Here is a 16,747-nt window from a genome sequence, read left to right on the forward strand (position 1 = left end):
ACTAGGCCTTACAGGCAAGAGATAATACCCTGTTACACTGAGATGCTTTACAGCGTTGCAGAAAATAAGATGGTCCATGGTCAGGCAACTCCATCTTCGTGTATAAAATGACTGAATTGGTTGGGGTGAGGGATGGGAGGGGTCAGAAAAAAGTGTTTTAATGACCATTGTAGTGATACAGTTCTGTCATTCCAGCTTTACTGCAACATGGTCACACTACCTGATTTGGTTTGCTGTATAGTTGTATAGTTTTTCTTTGAACGGGATGGAATTCTAATAACATCATCATTGCCTCCACTCATTCACATCTTGCTCCAGTGCTCACAGATTAAGCTGATTCAGCAGGTCACTCAGTGCCTGATTTTACCCCCCATAAGACTTCCTTAGAAGTCAAGGGGAGTTCTGTGTTACTACAAAAAAAGAGGTTTAACTTCAAGCTTTTGCATGCTCTATTTAATTTAAGGCCTGTAAATCTTTTCAAATTAGTAAGCTAAGCAAATGCATGTGTTCATTCCAATTCTAGTGAATGCAGTCAGCCGCAGGCTATTTTAGCATTGCTAATACCTACTGATATGTGTGTCTGTGTTTGCATCTGGGCCTGTATATCTGTGTGTATATCAGGAACTAAATAAACCCACAGCACCAGTAAGTTCATAGGAAAAGCAGTAGTCAAGATGAAGTTTAAATCACAATTTATACTTTCTTTTAGTCTTAGCACTTAAGCTTGCTAAATATAATATAATATATATAATCTTGTAGAAACAAAAAGGTGAAACTAACTGCTGTAGTGATGTATGTTTCCAGCATTTCTATCAGGATTTGGACCCATCTTTGTATCAGTGAAGAGCTTCAGTCTGCTACAGTGATGAGATTGCTAAATGAAACAAACTTCAGGTACAATAACATTGTGTTAGGCTTTGTAAGAAATTTAATATGGTGCCAGCAAAGAGGTTTAATTCCTCTTGAACTTGTGGACTTAGTCTTGTTGACTTACAAGCTGCTTACATGTTTAATAAGCAAGTGCTGAAGTTGATTCATGCGTTAAAGTAGCAGTCATGCTAAGGGCTTCATGTTGGAGGTAAGCTGAGACCGGAGAGCACAGTCAGCAGTCTCTTGTCTCTCTTTTTCTTTTTTCCCCTGCCCTTTTTCATATGGGACTGGATTGAAGGATAAATGGACCTTAAAGAATAATGCTTTGAACAGCAGCCTTCCAGCCAGAGCCTGCACCAGGAACATGTGCTTCTGAGAAGGCTGGCATTGCCAAGCACTGAATTGCAAGGAAAAATGTTGTTGTGTTCTAAGCCAGTAAAATATGGCTCTAATTAAAGGCAGAAATTGTAATGTCCATGAATAGCTGTGACTATTGCAGGGCAATATTTGCCTTCCTGCAGGTGACTGCTATGAATTCTTCTATACTTACAGCTCTGCATATTTTAGCAGATGCTTACAGAGCAGTTTGTGTATTTTCCAGATCAACTGGTATTACCTTAAAGATAATGGAGCATCAGAAATCTCTTATACAATCTAGATTTTCCTAAAGAAATCTGTTGCAAAGGTGTGGCTTTCATTGTTAGAGGATGCTTTTAAGGACTTTTAAATTTAATTATTTTTTTAGTGTCCATATGTATGTGTGTGGAAACACCCAGTTTTCTTCTGATTTTGGATTTCAAATGTGTTTCATAGAACCCAGAAGGTTGTCTCTTCTCTGTCAATATTTGTGACTGGTTAATTATCAACCCCTTGACCTCCTGGCTGATCCTGGTGTACATCCAAATCTCTGTCCTGTCTTTCCCTAAAAAAAAATAAAGCAAAACAGTGAGTATATTTGCATGGTTCTGTGTACAGTGAACGCATTCTGGATCCTGTGGGTCTGGCAAATGATCCGTGTAGCAAAGAGGAATGCGCTGTCAAATCCTCATAAATTATTTAGCTTGGGAAGGTATTGTGCAGAAACAGAGACTTCTGGCTTGTAACTTTTACTGCCCGGTATGTGGTGATGGTTTCCTCACTGGGGTGTGTGTATGTGGACTGATTTGACAAGGCCATGAGAAGCTGCTGGCTGCAGTGTGCAGCTCAGCCCTCAGCCTGGGATCCTTTGCAGTTTAAACAAGGCTATCACTGGAACTGGCTCAGTTTGGGCCTGATCCACACCTCCCATGTTCACCATAAGGGTTTTATTCCTTCTGTGAGCTTCGGATCAGGCCCTACACCACGTCCTGGTCTAGGTCAATCTCTGCACATTGCTCTGCAAACTGTTGGGATTCCTATTGTTGTGTGCAGCATCAGTGTGGCTTGAAGAAACAATGGGTATCAGATAAAAAATGAACTGGGTAGAATTTGCTTGCTTTATCCCTTCTTCTGCCACCTTGCTTCTACTTCTGTTTGGTTTTTTTTTTGCAGGTTAATTTATCCTTGGTTTTATGATGCCAATTATATTTATTTGTTGTATATGTTATGTTATATATTATATTATATTAATTATATTCCAAAATATACCAATATCATTCTTTTCCCTCTAAAAGGAGTCATCAGGAAGTCAAGAGTATTCTGAATGCACACTAAAATGGAAAGCAGTTCCTCGCTTGTGATGTTTCTCCTACTGATGTGTTCCATCAACAGCAGCTGTACATATGCATATTCAGGTAGGTACTTCTGAATTACCTTTTTAACTTTATTGTCTCATTGTGACAATCTTGCATTTAAACTGAAACTACATCCCTTTTCTGAACACAAAGTCCTGTGCGTTGCAGAAGCCACTTCCAAAAATGCACGCAAACAAATGAGTATTCATATTTATATTTCCAAGAGAAATCAGCCTTTCTTAACTTCCTACTTAGACCACTAAGAACTTTGCTGTTGCAAAGTATTATCCTTGTGACACTGAACGCATCATCTGAACTATATTTGTATGTCAAAGCTTTCCAGTTTGGGAAGCTAAATTAGGCATTTTTAATGTGTGTTCCTGGACCTCATGTTGATTTTACTACAACTACACAAGGTTAGGAAATGGCTTCAGAGAGCTTTAGAATAAGTGTGAGAGTGTGCAGGATCTCAGGAATCATTATGGCTGTCCTTGCAGAGGAGGAAGAACAGAAGTGGCATCTGCAAACCAGAAGACTTTACACAGGCATATCCTCTATGTGGGATACCTGCTTACAATAGGTAAATCATTTAAAGATGACCCCATAACTCAAGGTGAGGTGAAGGGCAATTTTATGTAAGTGAAAGACATTTTCCTCATTACCAGACAGCAGGATATACTCAAAGTTTTTCTCAGCTTAGAGTTTTTGTGGGCTGTTTCTAATTGCCTAGAAATGAAGCAATTTAATATTCTAGAATTTCAGTCATTTCTGTAGATACCAACCATGCAGCTGCAAGGAAATGTCTGTCTTGATGGTCCATCTCCAAAGCTGGGGTTCTTTGTCAGGTTTTGACTTGTCCAGGGCACTAAACTATTACTAGGGAAAGAGAGTCCCATTAAGTGCTGTGTCAGTTTCAGTAGGCTTTGTCACAATTGCAAAGTGAGCTTTCTTAAAACTCTTTAAACTCTTAACAGCAGTTTTTCAATCTATCAGGTGGATGGGTTTGGATATAGGGTCACACTTCTGGAGATATAACAAAAAAGCAAAACGTTTATCTTCTCTAAGTAGTGATGGCACATGGTATCAGTACACCCACAGGAGCTGAGTGAGCATTCACTTCCCTTCCGAGCATCCTGACTGGAAAGTCCTTGGAGTACTGTGCTTCAGCTAGAGGTGCCATATGGAGCAGCAGGGATATGTGGGGAGGGCCTTACTGCCCTATTCCCTCTTCTGGCCCCTCGTCTCTTAATTTATTGGCAATAATATCTCTAAAGACATTGCAGGAGGAGGGCCCATAGCTTAGTGATGTGAAGTTGTGAGTAACTAAATATAACTACCGACGTGACAGCTTATGTATGTCTTTTAATGAAGGAGTGGTGTCTGTCCTGTTGTGGCCAGCTACCTGGAAAGCACAGATACTACTGAATATGTAACAAAGCTGACACCAAATACAAACCAAACCTCTCCCTTCAGCTTTATTTCTGCATGCACACACAGGCAATTAACAATTGTTGTGGATCAGGACTGTTAGGCAGAAAAATACAACCAGCCTCACTGTGATACTCAAGAGTCTTGTGGAGTAAAACATAATTTGTGCACTTAACTGCAGGTCTTTTGATCCACTAAAAGAAAGCTTAAACTATCAGTGTCTTCTGATGGAACACAGGCTCATCTTACTTAGTTTTGGGCTATTTATGCAGATTCCCACTCCCCTTCTTTGTGTTACTTACTCAACTGAGAGCGCGTGTGACTGCGACTGTGACTGTAACGGTGCCAGTTTGCTGTCTTCCAGTATCAACTGCTCTGTTTTGTTTTCTAGTGTTCATGAGGAAGGATGAAGCACACGAGGTGCTCAAAGTCCATAAACGCGCCAATTATTTTCTAGAAGAGATTTGTCCAGGGAACTTGGAGAGAGAGTGCAACGAGGAGAAGTGTTCCTTTGAGGAGGCCAGGGAGATCTTCCACTCGCAGGAGAAAACAGTGAGGAACTTTATTTTAGTCAAAACAGGGGAAAGTTAACAATGGCTGGTGCTGACGGCCTTGCAGCACCATGTTTTGAGGGCAAGGTGGGAGCTGAAACTTGTAGGCTGGTAGCACAAACCTTTCACTGGCTGGAGCGTTCATGGATCTAAGCTTTCAGTTTAATTCTCATTCCAGTACAACCCGGTTTATGCACTCCGTGGCTAGTCCATGACACAAATGAAAGCAAGCTGCATGGTGATGATCAGATCTGCTCTGAGAATGTATTTTATGGTTCTAATCAAAATGCTAATTTACATGCACCCTAAAGCACCACATTATCATTTCCTAAATTATATCGTCAGTAACCAGTATGACCACTTACTGACTGCTTCCTTCATTTGTGGTTTTTTGCAGATGGAGTTCTGGTTCAGTTACAAAGGTAGGTTAAAAAAGAAATCTAAACAAATTCTGGGTACAAAGAATTATGTGGCAGTTCAAAACCAGGCTTCTCTTAATTGCACTGGGCCTTGTTTCTTCTTCTTAGGTTTAAATCCATGTAATACAAATCCCTGTAACAATGGTGGAGTCTGCAAAATAAGACACTACAATTACTACTGCATCTGCCCCCCAAGATTTGGAGGAGACAACTGTGAAAAAGGTGAGTACAGGGCACGCTGACGTTCACTGTGAAGAATTAAAGCTGGCATTTGCTCAATAGATACTTGAGTTGAACCTTTGCATAGGCTTCTCACCAAGGAGGTGAGTGGTGTCACCAAGGTTGTCAGTGGTGAATTTTACCTGTCAGTTGTTAAAGATTCTTACATTAGAACAATGTTTTCTCACTTGACAAACTGGGGAACCACCACCCCAAGAAGGGAATTACACTGACAGCGGCTGTAGCTACTTCTGGTTCTGCTGTGCAGAAAAAGAGGGTAGCTGGTGCTACCTCCTATCATACAGCTGTGGCAGTCCTGGGCTCTTCGCTCATCGGTGCAAGCCCTGAGTGGGGCAGGTGGCCACCTCCCATCTTCTCCCAAGAAAGGATAGGGAATTACCTCTTGTCATCACTTCAGAGTGGTAACAGGTCTAGACTCCTGCCACAGCTAACCTCCACTGGAGGTGGCTCCTGGTGAGGCTCTCTTCTCTGTATACTTTCCTTGAGTAAATGCATCAAGCCAAAGCTTAGTGTAAAGCAAACAAATTTGAAATTGTATTTATGTTGTAATATGCCAATAATGAAAAATTAATCGGAAAAACTGCCTCCCTCTCATCAGATTTTTGGTCTTCTGAACTAGTGTATCAGATTTGCAAATGACTGAGGCACAAAATAGAGAAAAACCCAAAACCCATAGTGGAAACTATGAATCATAAGTAATATTTTTCTCCCAAGTACTTTTCTCAAACTTTCCTTTTTACTGTAAAGCAATGAAACATGTTTGTTTAATGGAGCAATGTAGAAAGATCTCAGTCAGTTCCTCACAGACTTGGCCCCCACCAAAATGCCCAGTACTTTACGTTTGTCATAATAGACAAGACAAGATGTGCAGATGGATGAAAAATGGATGCATTTAGAAGCACTTCCTCTTCCAGGTATCTTCTTGCCCCTGCTCTACAGGCAAAAAGGCCTCAGGTCAAAACTGGCAGAGGAGAAATGGTAGAAACAGGCAAGCAACAGACATAAGGCCATGTGTTTGGTTTGCTACAAATCAGCAAGGTTTTCTGGAGCTGTGAGGTAGTTCCCTCCAGTCCCCTGTGAGATTTCAGAAGGTTTTATTTCTTGCTTGCTCTCTTGTAACAGTGGTGCTAGAAGGTACTTGGGTCCATGCATAGCAATAACCTGTGCCTGTGTGTTTCCATGGCAGAGAAGTTTGAGTGCTGGTACAAGAACGGCGGGTGCTGGCAGTACTGCAGGGACAGCAGCAGCGCCTTTCACGTGGTGTGTTCCTGTGCAAAGGATTACACCCTGCACGAGGATGGGAAGAGATGCGTGCAAGCAGGTAGCATGGTTTGCTCAGAGTTAGAATCCTGGAACCATAGAATGGTTTGGGTCAGGGTTATTCCTGGGCTCTTACAGGAGTATTGAATCCTATTCTTGAACAGAAGTCCTGCTTTTGTGTTGGGAGTCTGACAGGGCACCACACAACCTAAACTCACATCTTTATTTCTGTCTGTGTTCCCTCCAGCACCATTTCCGTGCGGCCTGATTAAAGCCAGGAGTGCTCTGGAGGAAGAGTGGCTGCGGCTGGAAAGGCTCCCGAGGGGACTACATGAGCACAGGGATGATGAAGCCAAGAGGAACGAGCGCACAGAGGGCACAGTTATGCAAATGGAGCTGAAACAAAGTGCTGCTGGGGAAAATGAGACCTTAAAGGATGGCTTTGGGCAGAGCATGCACACACAGAGTGACACAGGACAAGCGGAGGTGGCAGGGAACAAAACCCTGGTGGACTCTGTGACACAGAAGCCACTGGGGGCTGGTTTCTCTGCACACAGTGAGGCAGTGGCAGGCACCGCCAGGCCTGGTGAGCCCGAGGGAAGCCTGGCTCTGTGGCATGAGGCCACCCAGAGCCCTGTGTGGCAGGAGGAGACCACAGAGCCTGCTGACAGGCAGGAATCGATGGAAAATGCCATCCAAACAGCGCGGGCTGGGCTTCATCAGAGCAGTGACTGGGGACGTGTTTCAGACACACCTCAGTTTGTCCAGATGAACGTCAGCTCTAATTTACAGCACAACGGCTCCAGGATAACGGGAGGAACTTTGTGTCATCGTGGGCACTGCCCCTGGCAGGTAATATGTCCTGTCTGGCCATAAATACCACACAAATTGTATACTTCAAATACTTTCTTACTTTGTCACCACTGATTGCAGCGGGAGCAGAGTTCATCAGGCCATTGTACAGTGGTTTTTCAGCCATCTAGCCACATGTATTTCTCAAACTTCTGCAGGTCTTTTTGATGATAACACACCTTAGTTGTCTTTTTTTCATCATTCCTCCTGCTATCCCATCCTAGATATAGCTGCTTTTGTGATCTCAGCTTTCCCTTTAATTCTATCAGCTGGGTCTTCTCCTGCTCTTCAGGTTCTTTTTTTTCTCAGTGTTCTCAGTGAAAAACTGTCCTTCCACTCCCTTTGCAATGGCTGCTGCTATTTTTCCTGTGACCAGGTAAGATTCTCCAGTAGACTGCTCAGCTTCTCAAACTTGGTAACAGTAAGGGAGGTAAAACTAAGAGTGCTCAGATATGAAGGTGGGAATCCCGCCTTCATATAATAAAAGTGTTTCTTTTATTTCCACTGTCTTTTTTTTTTTGTTCAGGGGTGGTTTGGGGTTTTTTTGGTTGGTTGGGTTTTTTTTGGTGATTTTTGGTTTGGTTTGGGGGAGGGGGTGGGGGTGGGTTCTTTTTTTTTTTGGTTTGGTTTGGTTTGGTTTTGTTGGTGTTTTTGTGTGTGTGTCTTTTGCTTTTGGGTTTTTTTTTTTTAATCTTGGTTTGGGGCTTTTTGTGTCTTTTTTGTTACCAATTTTTCACTTATTTATACTGTCTCTGTTTCATCAGTGCACTGTTATTTAGGGGTTTGTTAACAGACTGACCTAAACCAGCTGTGGTTACTGCCGGTGTTTTAGTGCTGTCACGCAAGATGACTTTGCTGTTGCACCCATCAGGAGATATTTTACAGGGGGAAACAGGAGACTGAACCTGTGTGGACCACATGGCCCCTGTGCAATCCTGCAAGCTGATAGGTCACTACTGGGAAACTGTTAAAAGTTTAAGTCAAAATGGCTTGTGATGTAACCGTGACATCACTCCAGAAACTCGTGTTGAGCCTTTTCCCACTATTTTCATTGTTAACTTCATAGAAACTGCAGAATTACCAAAATTTAAGCTTTCCCTGCGGTTTAACACATGAAGTTAGTAGGTTCAGGGAGGAGTTTAATTGAAGAGAGGTGGAGGCATTACTTGAGCTTGTAATTCTGAATAGACAAGACAAACATCTAACAGTGAGCAGCGTGTTTTTATTTCTCCATTTTCTACTGTGTAGATAATGCCAGATTTCATTATCAGCAAAAGAAAACCAACACAGTTTCTCAGTCTGCACTTACTGGCACTTTCATTTGACAGCTGGGAATGTGAAAAAAAGTTTTCTATACCTTGTTCATGTACACAAATGCTGCTCTCTTTTTTAACCAGAGTACCAGTGAAATACACCTTGTGTTACCCTTCTCCCGCACCCCCAGAGAAATGTGAAGGCGCATGATAAATCACACTTGTTTCTTTAAAGGAATGCCAGTCAGCATAGCTCTAATCCTGTTGGATTTGGCAAGCCTGGTTCATTGTAACATTCTGCTCCATTGTCACAGATGTGCAACCATTTTATTTTATGACTGTTTTAGCAGCATCACTGTATTTGCTGCACTGTAGATATTGCCAAAAGTGTTGTTTTCAAGACACAGAGCTTGCACCCAAGCTGCATGAAACTGATGGTGTGCACACATACACAACAGAGCCCTGGTGACGTGTTCTTCTTCCTCCTACAGGTTTTAATCCGGAATAGCAAAGACATTGGTTTCTGTGGAGGGAGTTTAATCAGCAGCCGCTGGGTGGTCACTGCTGCTCACTGCCTTGATCTCGTCAGGCCACACCACGTCACCATAGGTGAGCACAATTTGTGTATTGTAGACACACTGGGTAATCTCTTAACATAAAATGTGCTTTGCATTGTACGTGAATTGAGTAAGATATGGTTAAGAAACAGACATCACATCCCACTCAACCCGGATTTACAGACCAATTCCTTTTACTGGTGACTTCTAAGGGTGAAGGACCTCCAGTTGCTCCCTTTTGCTCTCATGGCAATGCTGGGACCATAAGGCACAGGTTTACCTTCTTCTGTCGCCCATTTTGGCAAACTCATCATGCTAGGAAACTGAGCACAGCTCAGGGTGCACGTTAGAAGGAAGAGGGATTCCTGTAGTTGATGGTGTGCTCTCCAGTCAGGATTGTTTTTTAATCAGCCTTAAGATTAGTTTCCTGCTCTGCTGCCTGCTTCTCAGTGCCTTTAACTGCTCCAGCAGAAAGCCCCCCTTTTTTGTAGTGTACCACAGCACTGGTTTCAGTGGCAGGGATTGGAACCCCTTGCAGCTTAGACACACTGTTCAAAATACAGCACTTACTGAAAACAGTGACAATTATTTATGGCAAAATCTCTACTACAGACGCCACCTTCCTCTGTGTGTGTATATTCCTCCAGTCCATAACTTTGTTTTGCCCTCAAAGGGCAAACTGGGAAGCTCTATTTGTTCGATCACATGAGCAGCCTAAGAACTTACTGTCCTAGAGCACGATCTGGTTTGATCTGTCCTGTCTTGGTACAAGAGGTCAAAGCAGTAATTCACTCCAGTTCCTGTCCCCCCATGGCCATACCACAGAGGCTGTTTACAGTCTGATTAACATTTTAACTTGTGACTACAGGAGACTTTGACAAGTATCAAAGAGAGTTTAAAGAACAGAAGATTCATGTGGAGCGGAGCTGGACACATCCACATTATGATTCCAATAACTACAACAGCGACATCGCCTTGTTGTACCTGAGTAGCGCCGTTATTTTCAATGAGTATGCAATTCCCATCTGCCTTCCGAGCCCCAGCCTTGCCACCCTGCTGTCCGAAGAAGGAAGAATAGGGATGGTAAGCGGCTGGGGCGCCACTCACAACAGAGGTTCAACTCTGCGCTTCCTCATGAAGGTCCGGCTGCCCATTGTAAACATGGAGACGTGCCAGAGGTCAATGGACAGGCTCGTCACTGATAACATGTTCTGTGCAGGGCACCACACTGAAGTGGCAGATGCCTGCAAAGGGGACAGTGGTGGCCCTTTCACAGTGTCTCACCATAACACCTGGTTTCTCCTGGGGATTGTAAGCTGGGGAGAGGGCTGTGCTGAGAAAGGGAAATACGGTGTGTATACCAGAGTGTCCAACTACATCCCCTGGATTAAAGAGGTTGTTGAGAGCGTAGCAGATTCTGAGAACTTTTCCATTAACTTTTCTTAATACTGTCCTTGAAATCAAGAATGATTCTATGATTACATTTCAGTTTCAGACACTACAAATTTCCTGGCCTTAATGGTGTAAAACTAAGGTTATCTTTAAAGAAATGTTAAGTCTGTTTACCATAAATGGTTAAATTGTTCATTTGAGTATTACTAAATTCTTGTTATAATAAAGAACTATTCTACAAAGAGCAAAGGGGATGACTACACCTTTACTTAATGTAAATTCTTGCCAGAAGTTTCTTGTTTCAAAGAGAAGAAGTGCTTTCCATTCCCCAAGCCTGTATGCATCTCAGAGAAACAGGCAAACAGTCCTCTACGTGAATAACCTGCTTAAGAAAGGAAGTGCATTTCTGCTAGTGCAGTCTGCCCTCCTAGTTCCGAAGCACTGCTGAACTCAGCAGCTAGGGATCTGTGAAGGGTTGTCACCAGCTACAATAGTTACCTCAAGTACAATTCAGTTGACCCAAATACAAATGTTTTCAGATACAAAACCAAAGTGTCTATGGAATCCTATATTACAAAGTGCACTGGATAAACTGCCTAGGAGAGAATCCTCCCGCTGCAGCAGGAGAAACAGAAAAGGACTGTGAGGAATGAAGTAAGTGTAAACACACTTTATGGGGGAAAAGCCAAAACAATACTAAATGACTAAACGGTTCTCCATCACAATTAAACAAAAGGCAGAGGCATGGTGTGAACCCACCCAGCCCTTCAAAAGCCTGATTACAACACATAAACAAGAAACAGCTTCATATAATAAATACATATATAGACTATTTTATATACATTTAATATATTAACAGATTAATGTATTTACTATATTAAAATACAAATACATACAATACATATTTATTTATAACTATATTAATATATGTTAAAATATTATTAGAATAATCCCAGCTACTATAGGCCTTTCCCAGCTGATAAGGGACCCTGCGAGCAATGTCAGCCCATTTTTTATGCAGAGTGTTTTGTCTTCGGGGGCCCTGCGAGCAATTCCAGACCTCTTTTTCTTGCTGGGCTGTTGAGGAGATAGGGTCCCCTGTTTGCAACGCTGTCCCCCTTTTTCTTGCTTGCATCTTTAAGCCCTGGAGTCCCCTGCGAGCAGTTCCAGACCCCTTTTTCTTGCTGGGGTTTTGAGAAGATAGGGTCCCCTGTTTGCAACGTTGTCCCCCTTTCTCTTGCGTACATGTTTAAGCCCTGGAGGCCCCTGCGAGCATTGCTAGACACGTTTTTATTGCGGGGGTGTTTTGGAGATAGGGTCCCCTGTTTGCAACGTTGTCCCCCTTTCTCTTGCGTACATGTTTAAGCCCTGGAGGCCCCTGCGAGCATTGCTAGACCCGTTTTTCTTGCGGGGGTGTTTTGGGGATAGGGTCCCCTGTTGGCAACGTTGTCCCCCTTTCTCCTGCGTACATGTTTAAGACCTTAGAGGCCCCTGCGGGCATTGCTAGACCCGTTCTTCTTGCGGGGGTGTTTTGGAGATAGGGTCCCCTGTTTGCAACGTTGTCCCCCTTTTTCTTGCTTGCTTGCATATTTAAGACCTGGAGGCCCCTGCGAGCAATTCCAGACCCCTTTTTCTTGCGGGATGTGGTGTCGGGGCGTCGGGGTGAGAGCCGTGCAATGTTTTGTGCTTGGTGGTGCTGACTCGGTTGGGTCCCACAGGGGTGCCGCTGGGTTTGGGTGCTGGGCCTGAGTGCGGGTCGGCAGCATGTGCGGCAGGGCCGAGAGCGGTGGTGGCAGAGAAGAGGCTGCCTACGGCCACACCACCCTGAAAACGCCCGATCTCGTCTGATCTCGGAAGCCAAGCAGGGTCGGGCTCGGTTAGTACTTGGATGGGAGACCGCCTGGGAATCCCGGGTGCTGTAGGCTTTTGCCAGCCGATAGGGGATCCTGCGAGCAATGTCAGCCTCTTTTTGTACGTGGAGTTGTTTTCGTCTTTATGGGCCCTGCGAGCACTTGCAGACCCGTTTTTTTTTGCGGGATGTTGAGGCCACAGGGGGCCCTGCGGGCTGTTCCCCACCCGTTTTTCTCGGTGGGGTGCTGTGGAGGGGCAGGTCCATGGGAGAACCTGTTCCTTTTGTCGGGTGACATGAGGAATGGAGTGTAGCATTCTTTGTGCGGGGGGGTGGTGTCGGGGCGTCGGGGTGAGAGCCGTGCAATGTTTTGTGCTTGGTGGTGCTGACTCGGTTGGGTCCCACAGGGGTGCCGCTGGGTTTGGGTGCCGGGCCTGAGTGCGGTTCAGGAGCGTGTGCGGCAGGGCCGAGAGCGGTGGTGGCAGAGAAGAGGCTGCCTACGGCCACACCACCCTGAAAACGCCCGATCTCGTCTGATCTCGGAAGCTAAGCAGGGTCGGGCTCGGTTAGTACTTGGATGGGAGACCGCCTGGGAATCCCGGGTGCTGTAGGCTTTTGGCAGTTGATAGGGGACCCTGCGAGTAATATCAACCCCTATTTTCATGCCGGGTGTTTCGTCTTTGGGGGTCCTGCGAGCAATTGAAGACCCCTCTTTCTTGCGGGGTGTTGAGGCCACAGGGGGCCCTGCGGGCTGTTCCGACCCCTTTTTCTCGGTGGGGTGCTGTGGAGGGGCAGGTCCATGGGAGAACCTGTTCCTTTTGTCGGGTGACATGAGGAATGGAGTGTAGCATTCTTTGTGCGGGGGGGTGGTGTCGGGGCGTCGGGGTGAGAGCCGTGCAATGTTTTGTGCTTGGTGGTGCTGACTCGGTTGGGTCCCACAGGGGTGCCGCTGGGTTTGGGTGCTGGGCCTGAGTGCGGTTGGAGCGTGTGCGGGGGGGGGCCGAGAGCGGTGGTGGCAGAGAAGAGGCTGCCTACGGCCACACCACCCTGAAAACGCCCGATCTCGTCTGATCTCGGAAGCTAAGCAGGGTCGGGCTCGGTTAGTACTTGGATGGGAGACCGCCTGGGAATCCCGGGTGCTGTAGGCTTTTGGCAGTTGATAGGGGACCCTGCGAGTAATATCAACCCCTATTTTCATGCCGGGTGTTTCGTCTTTGGGGGTCCTGCGAGCAATTGAAGACCCCTCTTTCTTGCGGGGTGTTGAGGCCACAGGGGGCCCTGCGGGCTGTTCCGACCCCTTTTTCTCGGTGGGGTGCTGTGGAGGGGCAGGTCCATGGGAGAACCTGTTCCTTTTGTCGGGTGACATGAGGAATGGAGTGTAGCATTCTTTGTGCGGGGGGGTGGTGTCGGGGCGTCGGGGTGAGAGCCGTGCAATGTTTTGTGCTTGGTGGTGCTGACTCGGTTGGGTCCCACAGGGGTGCCGCTGGGTTTGGGTGCCGGGCCTGAGTGCGGTTCAGGAGCGTGTGCGGCAGGGCCGAGAGCGGTGGTGGCAGAGAAGAGGCTGCCTACGGCCACACCACCCTGAAAACGCCCGATCTCGTCTGATCTCGGAAGCCAAGCAGGGTCGGGCTCGGTTAGTACTTGGATGGGAGACCGCCTGGGAATCCCGGGTGCTGTAGGCTTTTGCCAGCCGATAGGGGATCCTGCGAGCAATGTCAGCCTCTTTTTGTACGTGGAGTTGTTTTCGTCTTTATGGGCCCTGCGAGCACTTGCAGACCCGATTTTTTTGCGGGGTGTTGAGGCCACAGGGGGCCCTGCGGGCTGTTCCCCACCCGTTTTTCTCGGTGGGGTGCTGTGGAGGGGCAGGTCCATGGGAGAACCTGTTCCTTTTGTCGGGTGACATGAGGAATGGAGTGTAGCATTCTTTGTGCGGGGGGGTGGTGTCGGGGCGTCGGGGTGAGAGCCGTGCAATGTTTTGTGCTTGGTGGTGCTGACTCGGTTGGGTCCCACAGGGGTGCCGCTGGGTTTGGGTGCTGGGCCTGAGTGCGGGTCGGCAGCGTGTGCGGGGGGGGGGCCGAGAGCGGTGGTGGCAGAGAAGAGGCTGCCTACGGCCACACCACCCTGAAAACGCCCGATCTCGTCTGATCTCGGAAGCCAAGCAGGGTCGGGCTCGGTTAGTACTTGGATGGGAGACCGCCTGGGAATCCCGGGTGCTGTAGGCTTTTGCCAGCCGATAGGGGACCCTGCGAGCAATGTCAGCCTCTTTTTGTACGTGGAGTTGTTTTCGTCTTTATGGGCCCTGCGAGCACTTGCAGACCCGTTTTTTTTGCGGGATGTTGAGGCCACAGGGGGCCCTGCGGGCTGTTCCACTCCCGTTTTTCTCGGTGGGGTGCTGTGGAGGGGCAGGTCCATGGGAGAACCTGTTCCTTTTGTCGGGTGACATGAGGAATGGAGGGTAGCATTCTTTGTGCGGGGGTGGTGTCGGGGCGTCGGGGTGAGAGCCGTGCAATGTTTTGTGCTTGGTGGTGCTGACTCGGTTGGGTCCCACAGGGGTGCCGCTGGGTTTGGGTGCCGGGCCTGAGTGCGGTTCAGGAGCGTGTGCGGCAGGGCCGAGAGCGGTGGTGGCAGAGAAGAGGCTGCCTACGGCCACACCACCCTGAAAACGCCCGATCTCGTCTGATCTCGGAAGCTAAGCAGGGTCGGGCTCGGTTAGTACTTGGATGGGAGACCGCCTGGGAATCCCGGGTGCTGTAGGCTTTTGGCAGTTGATAGGGGACCCTGCGAGTAATATCAACCCCTATTTTCATGCCGGGTGTTTCGTCTTTGGGGGTCCTGCGAGCAATTGAAGACCCCTCTTTCTTGCGGGGTGTTGAGGCCACAGGGGGCCCTGCGGGCTGTTCCGACCTCTTTTTCTCGGTGGGGTGCTGTGGAGGGGCAGGTCCATGGGAGAACCTGTTCCTTTTGTCGGGTGACATGAGGAATGGAGTGTAGCATTCTTTGTGCGGGGGGGTGGTGTCGGGGCGTCGGGGTGAGAGCCGTGCAATGTTTTGTGCTTGGTGGTGCTGACTCGGTTGGGTCCCACAGGGGTGCCGCTGGGTTTGGGTGCTGGGCCTGAGTGCGGGTCGGCAGCGTGTGCGGGGGGAGGGCCGAGAGCGGTGGTGGCAGAGAAGAGGCTGCCTACGGCCACACCACCCTGAAAATGCCCGATCTCGTCTGATCTCGGAAGCCAAGCAGGGTCGGGCTCGGTTAGTACTTGGATGGGAGACCGCCTGGGAATCCCGGGTGCTGTAGGCTTTTGGCAGTTGATAGGGGACCCTGCGAGCAATGTCAGCCTCTTTTTGTATGTGGAGTGGTTTTCGTCTTTATGGGCCCTGCGAGCACTTGCAGACCCCTTTTTCTTGCGGAATTTGAGGCCAAAGGGGGCCCTGCGAGCTATTCCAGACCCCTTTTTCTTGCTGGCGTTTTGAGAATATATTGTCCCCTGTTTGCAACACTGTCCCCCTTTTTCTTGCTTGCATCTTTAAGCCCTGGAGTCCCCTGCGAGCAATTGCAGACCCCTTTTTCTTGCGGGATGTTGAGGCCACAGGGGGCCCTGCGGGCAGTTCCCGACCCCTTTTTCTCGGTGGGGTGCTGCGGAGGGGCAGGTCCATGGGCGGCCCTGTTCCTGTTGTTGGGGGACATGGGGGATGGAGCGTGGCGTTGTTTGTGCGGGAGGATGGGGTCTCGGTGGTTCGGGGTGAGAACTTGTGGGTGCTGGCGCGGTTGGATGTTGCAAGGTTGTCACTGGGTTTGGGTGCTGAGGCTGAGTGCGGGTCAGCAGCGTGTGTAGGGTTCCGAGAGTGGTGGTGGCAGAAGAAAGACTGCCTACGGCCACACCACCCTGAAAACCCCCGTTGGAGGACTAGTAATTAAACAAGCAAGCCTTGGGAGGAGAGTCCAGGATGTACCGTGGAAGAATCTCGGTGGCCAGAGAATGTGGGGGTTGTGAGAGGGTCTGTGTCCTGGGTTTAGCAGTAGCAGTCATTTTTTTTTTCCTCTTTCTTGGTAGCTGGTGCAGTGCTGTGTTTTAACTTTTGGGCTGGGAAGAAAGGTGATAAAAATGATGTTTTGGTTTGGCCAAGGACTTTGTGAGCCTCATGCTCTGCCAGGGAGGAGGGGAAGCCGGGAGGAAGCAGAGACAGGACACCTGACCCAAACTGACCAAAGAAGTATTCCGTACCAGAGCATGTCATGCGCCCAGGATGTAACTGGGGAGTTAGCCGGAAGGGCAAGTGGACTGAAGGGTTGGAGGAGGTATTGGTCTGTGCTTGGCTGGGCTGGGGGGGGGAGTTATTGGTCACCTGGTAATGAGGTGGTGTATTCTC

General features: G+C 47.6%; 1 protein-coding gene and 7 non-coding genes across 8 annotated transcripts; all 8 read left to right on the forward strand.

Annotated features, from left to right (window-relative positions):
• The first annotated feature begins 353 nt into the window (after window positions 1-353).
• On the forward strand, window positions 354-10,783 carry LOC133212774 (coagulation factor IX-like). Its single transcript, XM_061354562.1, has 9 exons — window positions 354-1,819; window positions 2,526-2,642; window positions 4,402-4,562; window positions 4,959-4,983; window positions 5,089-5,202; window positions 6,407-6,541; window positions 6,728-7,332; window positions 9,077-9,194; window positions 10,011-10,783. Exons 2-9 carry the CDS (start codon window positions 2,552-2,554, stop codon window positions 10,586-10,588), a joined length of 1,827 nt encoding a protein of 608 aa, XP_061210546.1. The 5' UTR covers window positions 354-1,819; window positions 2,526-2,551; the 3' UTR covers window positions 10,589-10,783.
• Window positions 10,784-12,340: 1,557 nt separating this feature from the next.
• Window positions 12,341-12,459, forward strand: LOC133212782 (5S ribosomal RNA). Its single transcript, XR_009725598.1, has one exon. It is a non-coding gene; the product is annotated as a 5S ribosomal RNA (ribosomal RNA).
• Window positions 12,460-12,878: 419 nt separating this feature from the next.
• On the forward strand, window positions 12,879-12,997 carry LOC133212779 (5S ribosomal RNA). The gene has a single exon (XR_009725595.1). It is a non-coding gene; the product is annotated as a 5S ribosomal RNA (ribosomal RNA).
• A 415-nt stretch (window positions 12,998-13,412) lies between these two features.
• Window positions 13,413-13,531, forward strand: LOC133212780 (5S ribosomal RNA). The gene has a single exon (XR_009725596.1). It is a non-coding gene; the product is annotated as a 5S ribosomal RNA (ribosomal RNA).
• A 415-nt stretch (window positions 13,532-13,946) lies between these two features.
• LOC133212783 (5S ribosomal RNA) lies at window positions 13,947-14,065 on the forward strand. Its single transcript, XR_009725599.1, has one exon. It is a non-coding gene; the product is annotated as a 5S ribosomal RNA (ribosomal RNA).
• A 421-nt stretch (window positions 14,066-14,486) lies between these two features.
• Window positions 14,487-14,605, forward strand: LOC133212784 (5S ribosomal RNA). Its single transcript, XR_009725600.1, has one exon. It is a non-coding gene; the product is annotated as a 5S ribosomal RNA (ribosomal RNA).
• Window positions 14,606-15,021: 416 nt separating this feature from the next.
• On the forward strand, window positions 15,022-15,140 carry LOC133212781 (5S ribosomal RNA). The gene has a single exon (XR_009725597.1). It is a non-coding gene; the product is annotated as a 5S ribosomal RNA (ribosomal RNA).
• A 418-nt stretch (window positions 15,141-15,558) lies between these two features.
• LOC133212785 (5S ribosomal RNA) lies at window positions 15,559-15,677 on the forward strand. The gene has a single exon (XR_009725601.1). It is a non-coding gene; the product is annotated as a 5S ribosomal RNA (ribosomal RNA).
• The last annotated feature ends 1,070 nt before the right edge of the window (window positions 15,678-16,747 follow it).

The sequence above is a fragment of the Neopsephotus bourkii genome, unplaced genomic scaffold (genome assembly GCF_033783945.1).
Source record: "Neopsephotus bourkii isolate Nb327-2 ecotype Australia unplaced genomic scaffold, CSIRO-AGI_Nbou_v1 NB_739, whole genome shotgun sequence".
NCBI classification, from domain to species: Eukaryota; Metazoa; Chordata; class Aves; order Psittaciformes; family Psittacidae; genus Neopsephotus; species Neopsephotus bourkii.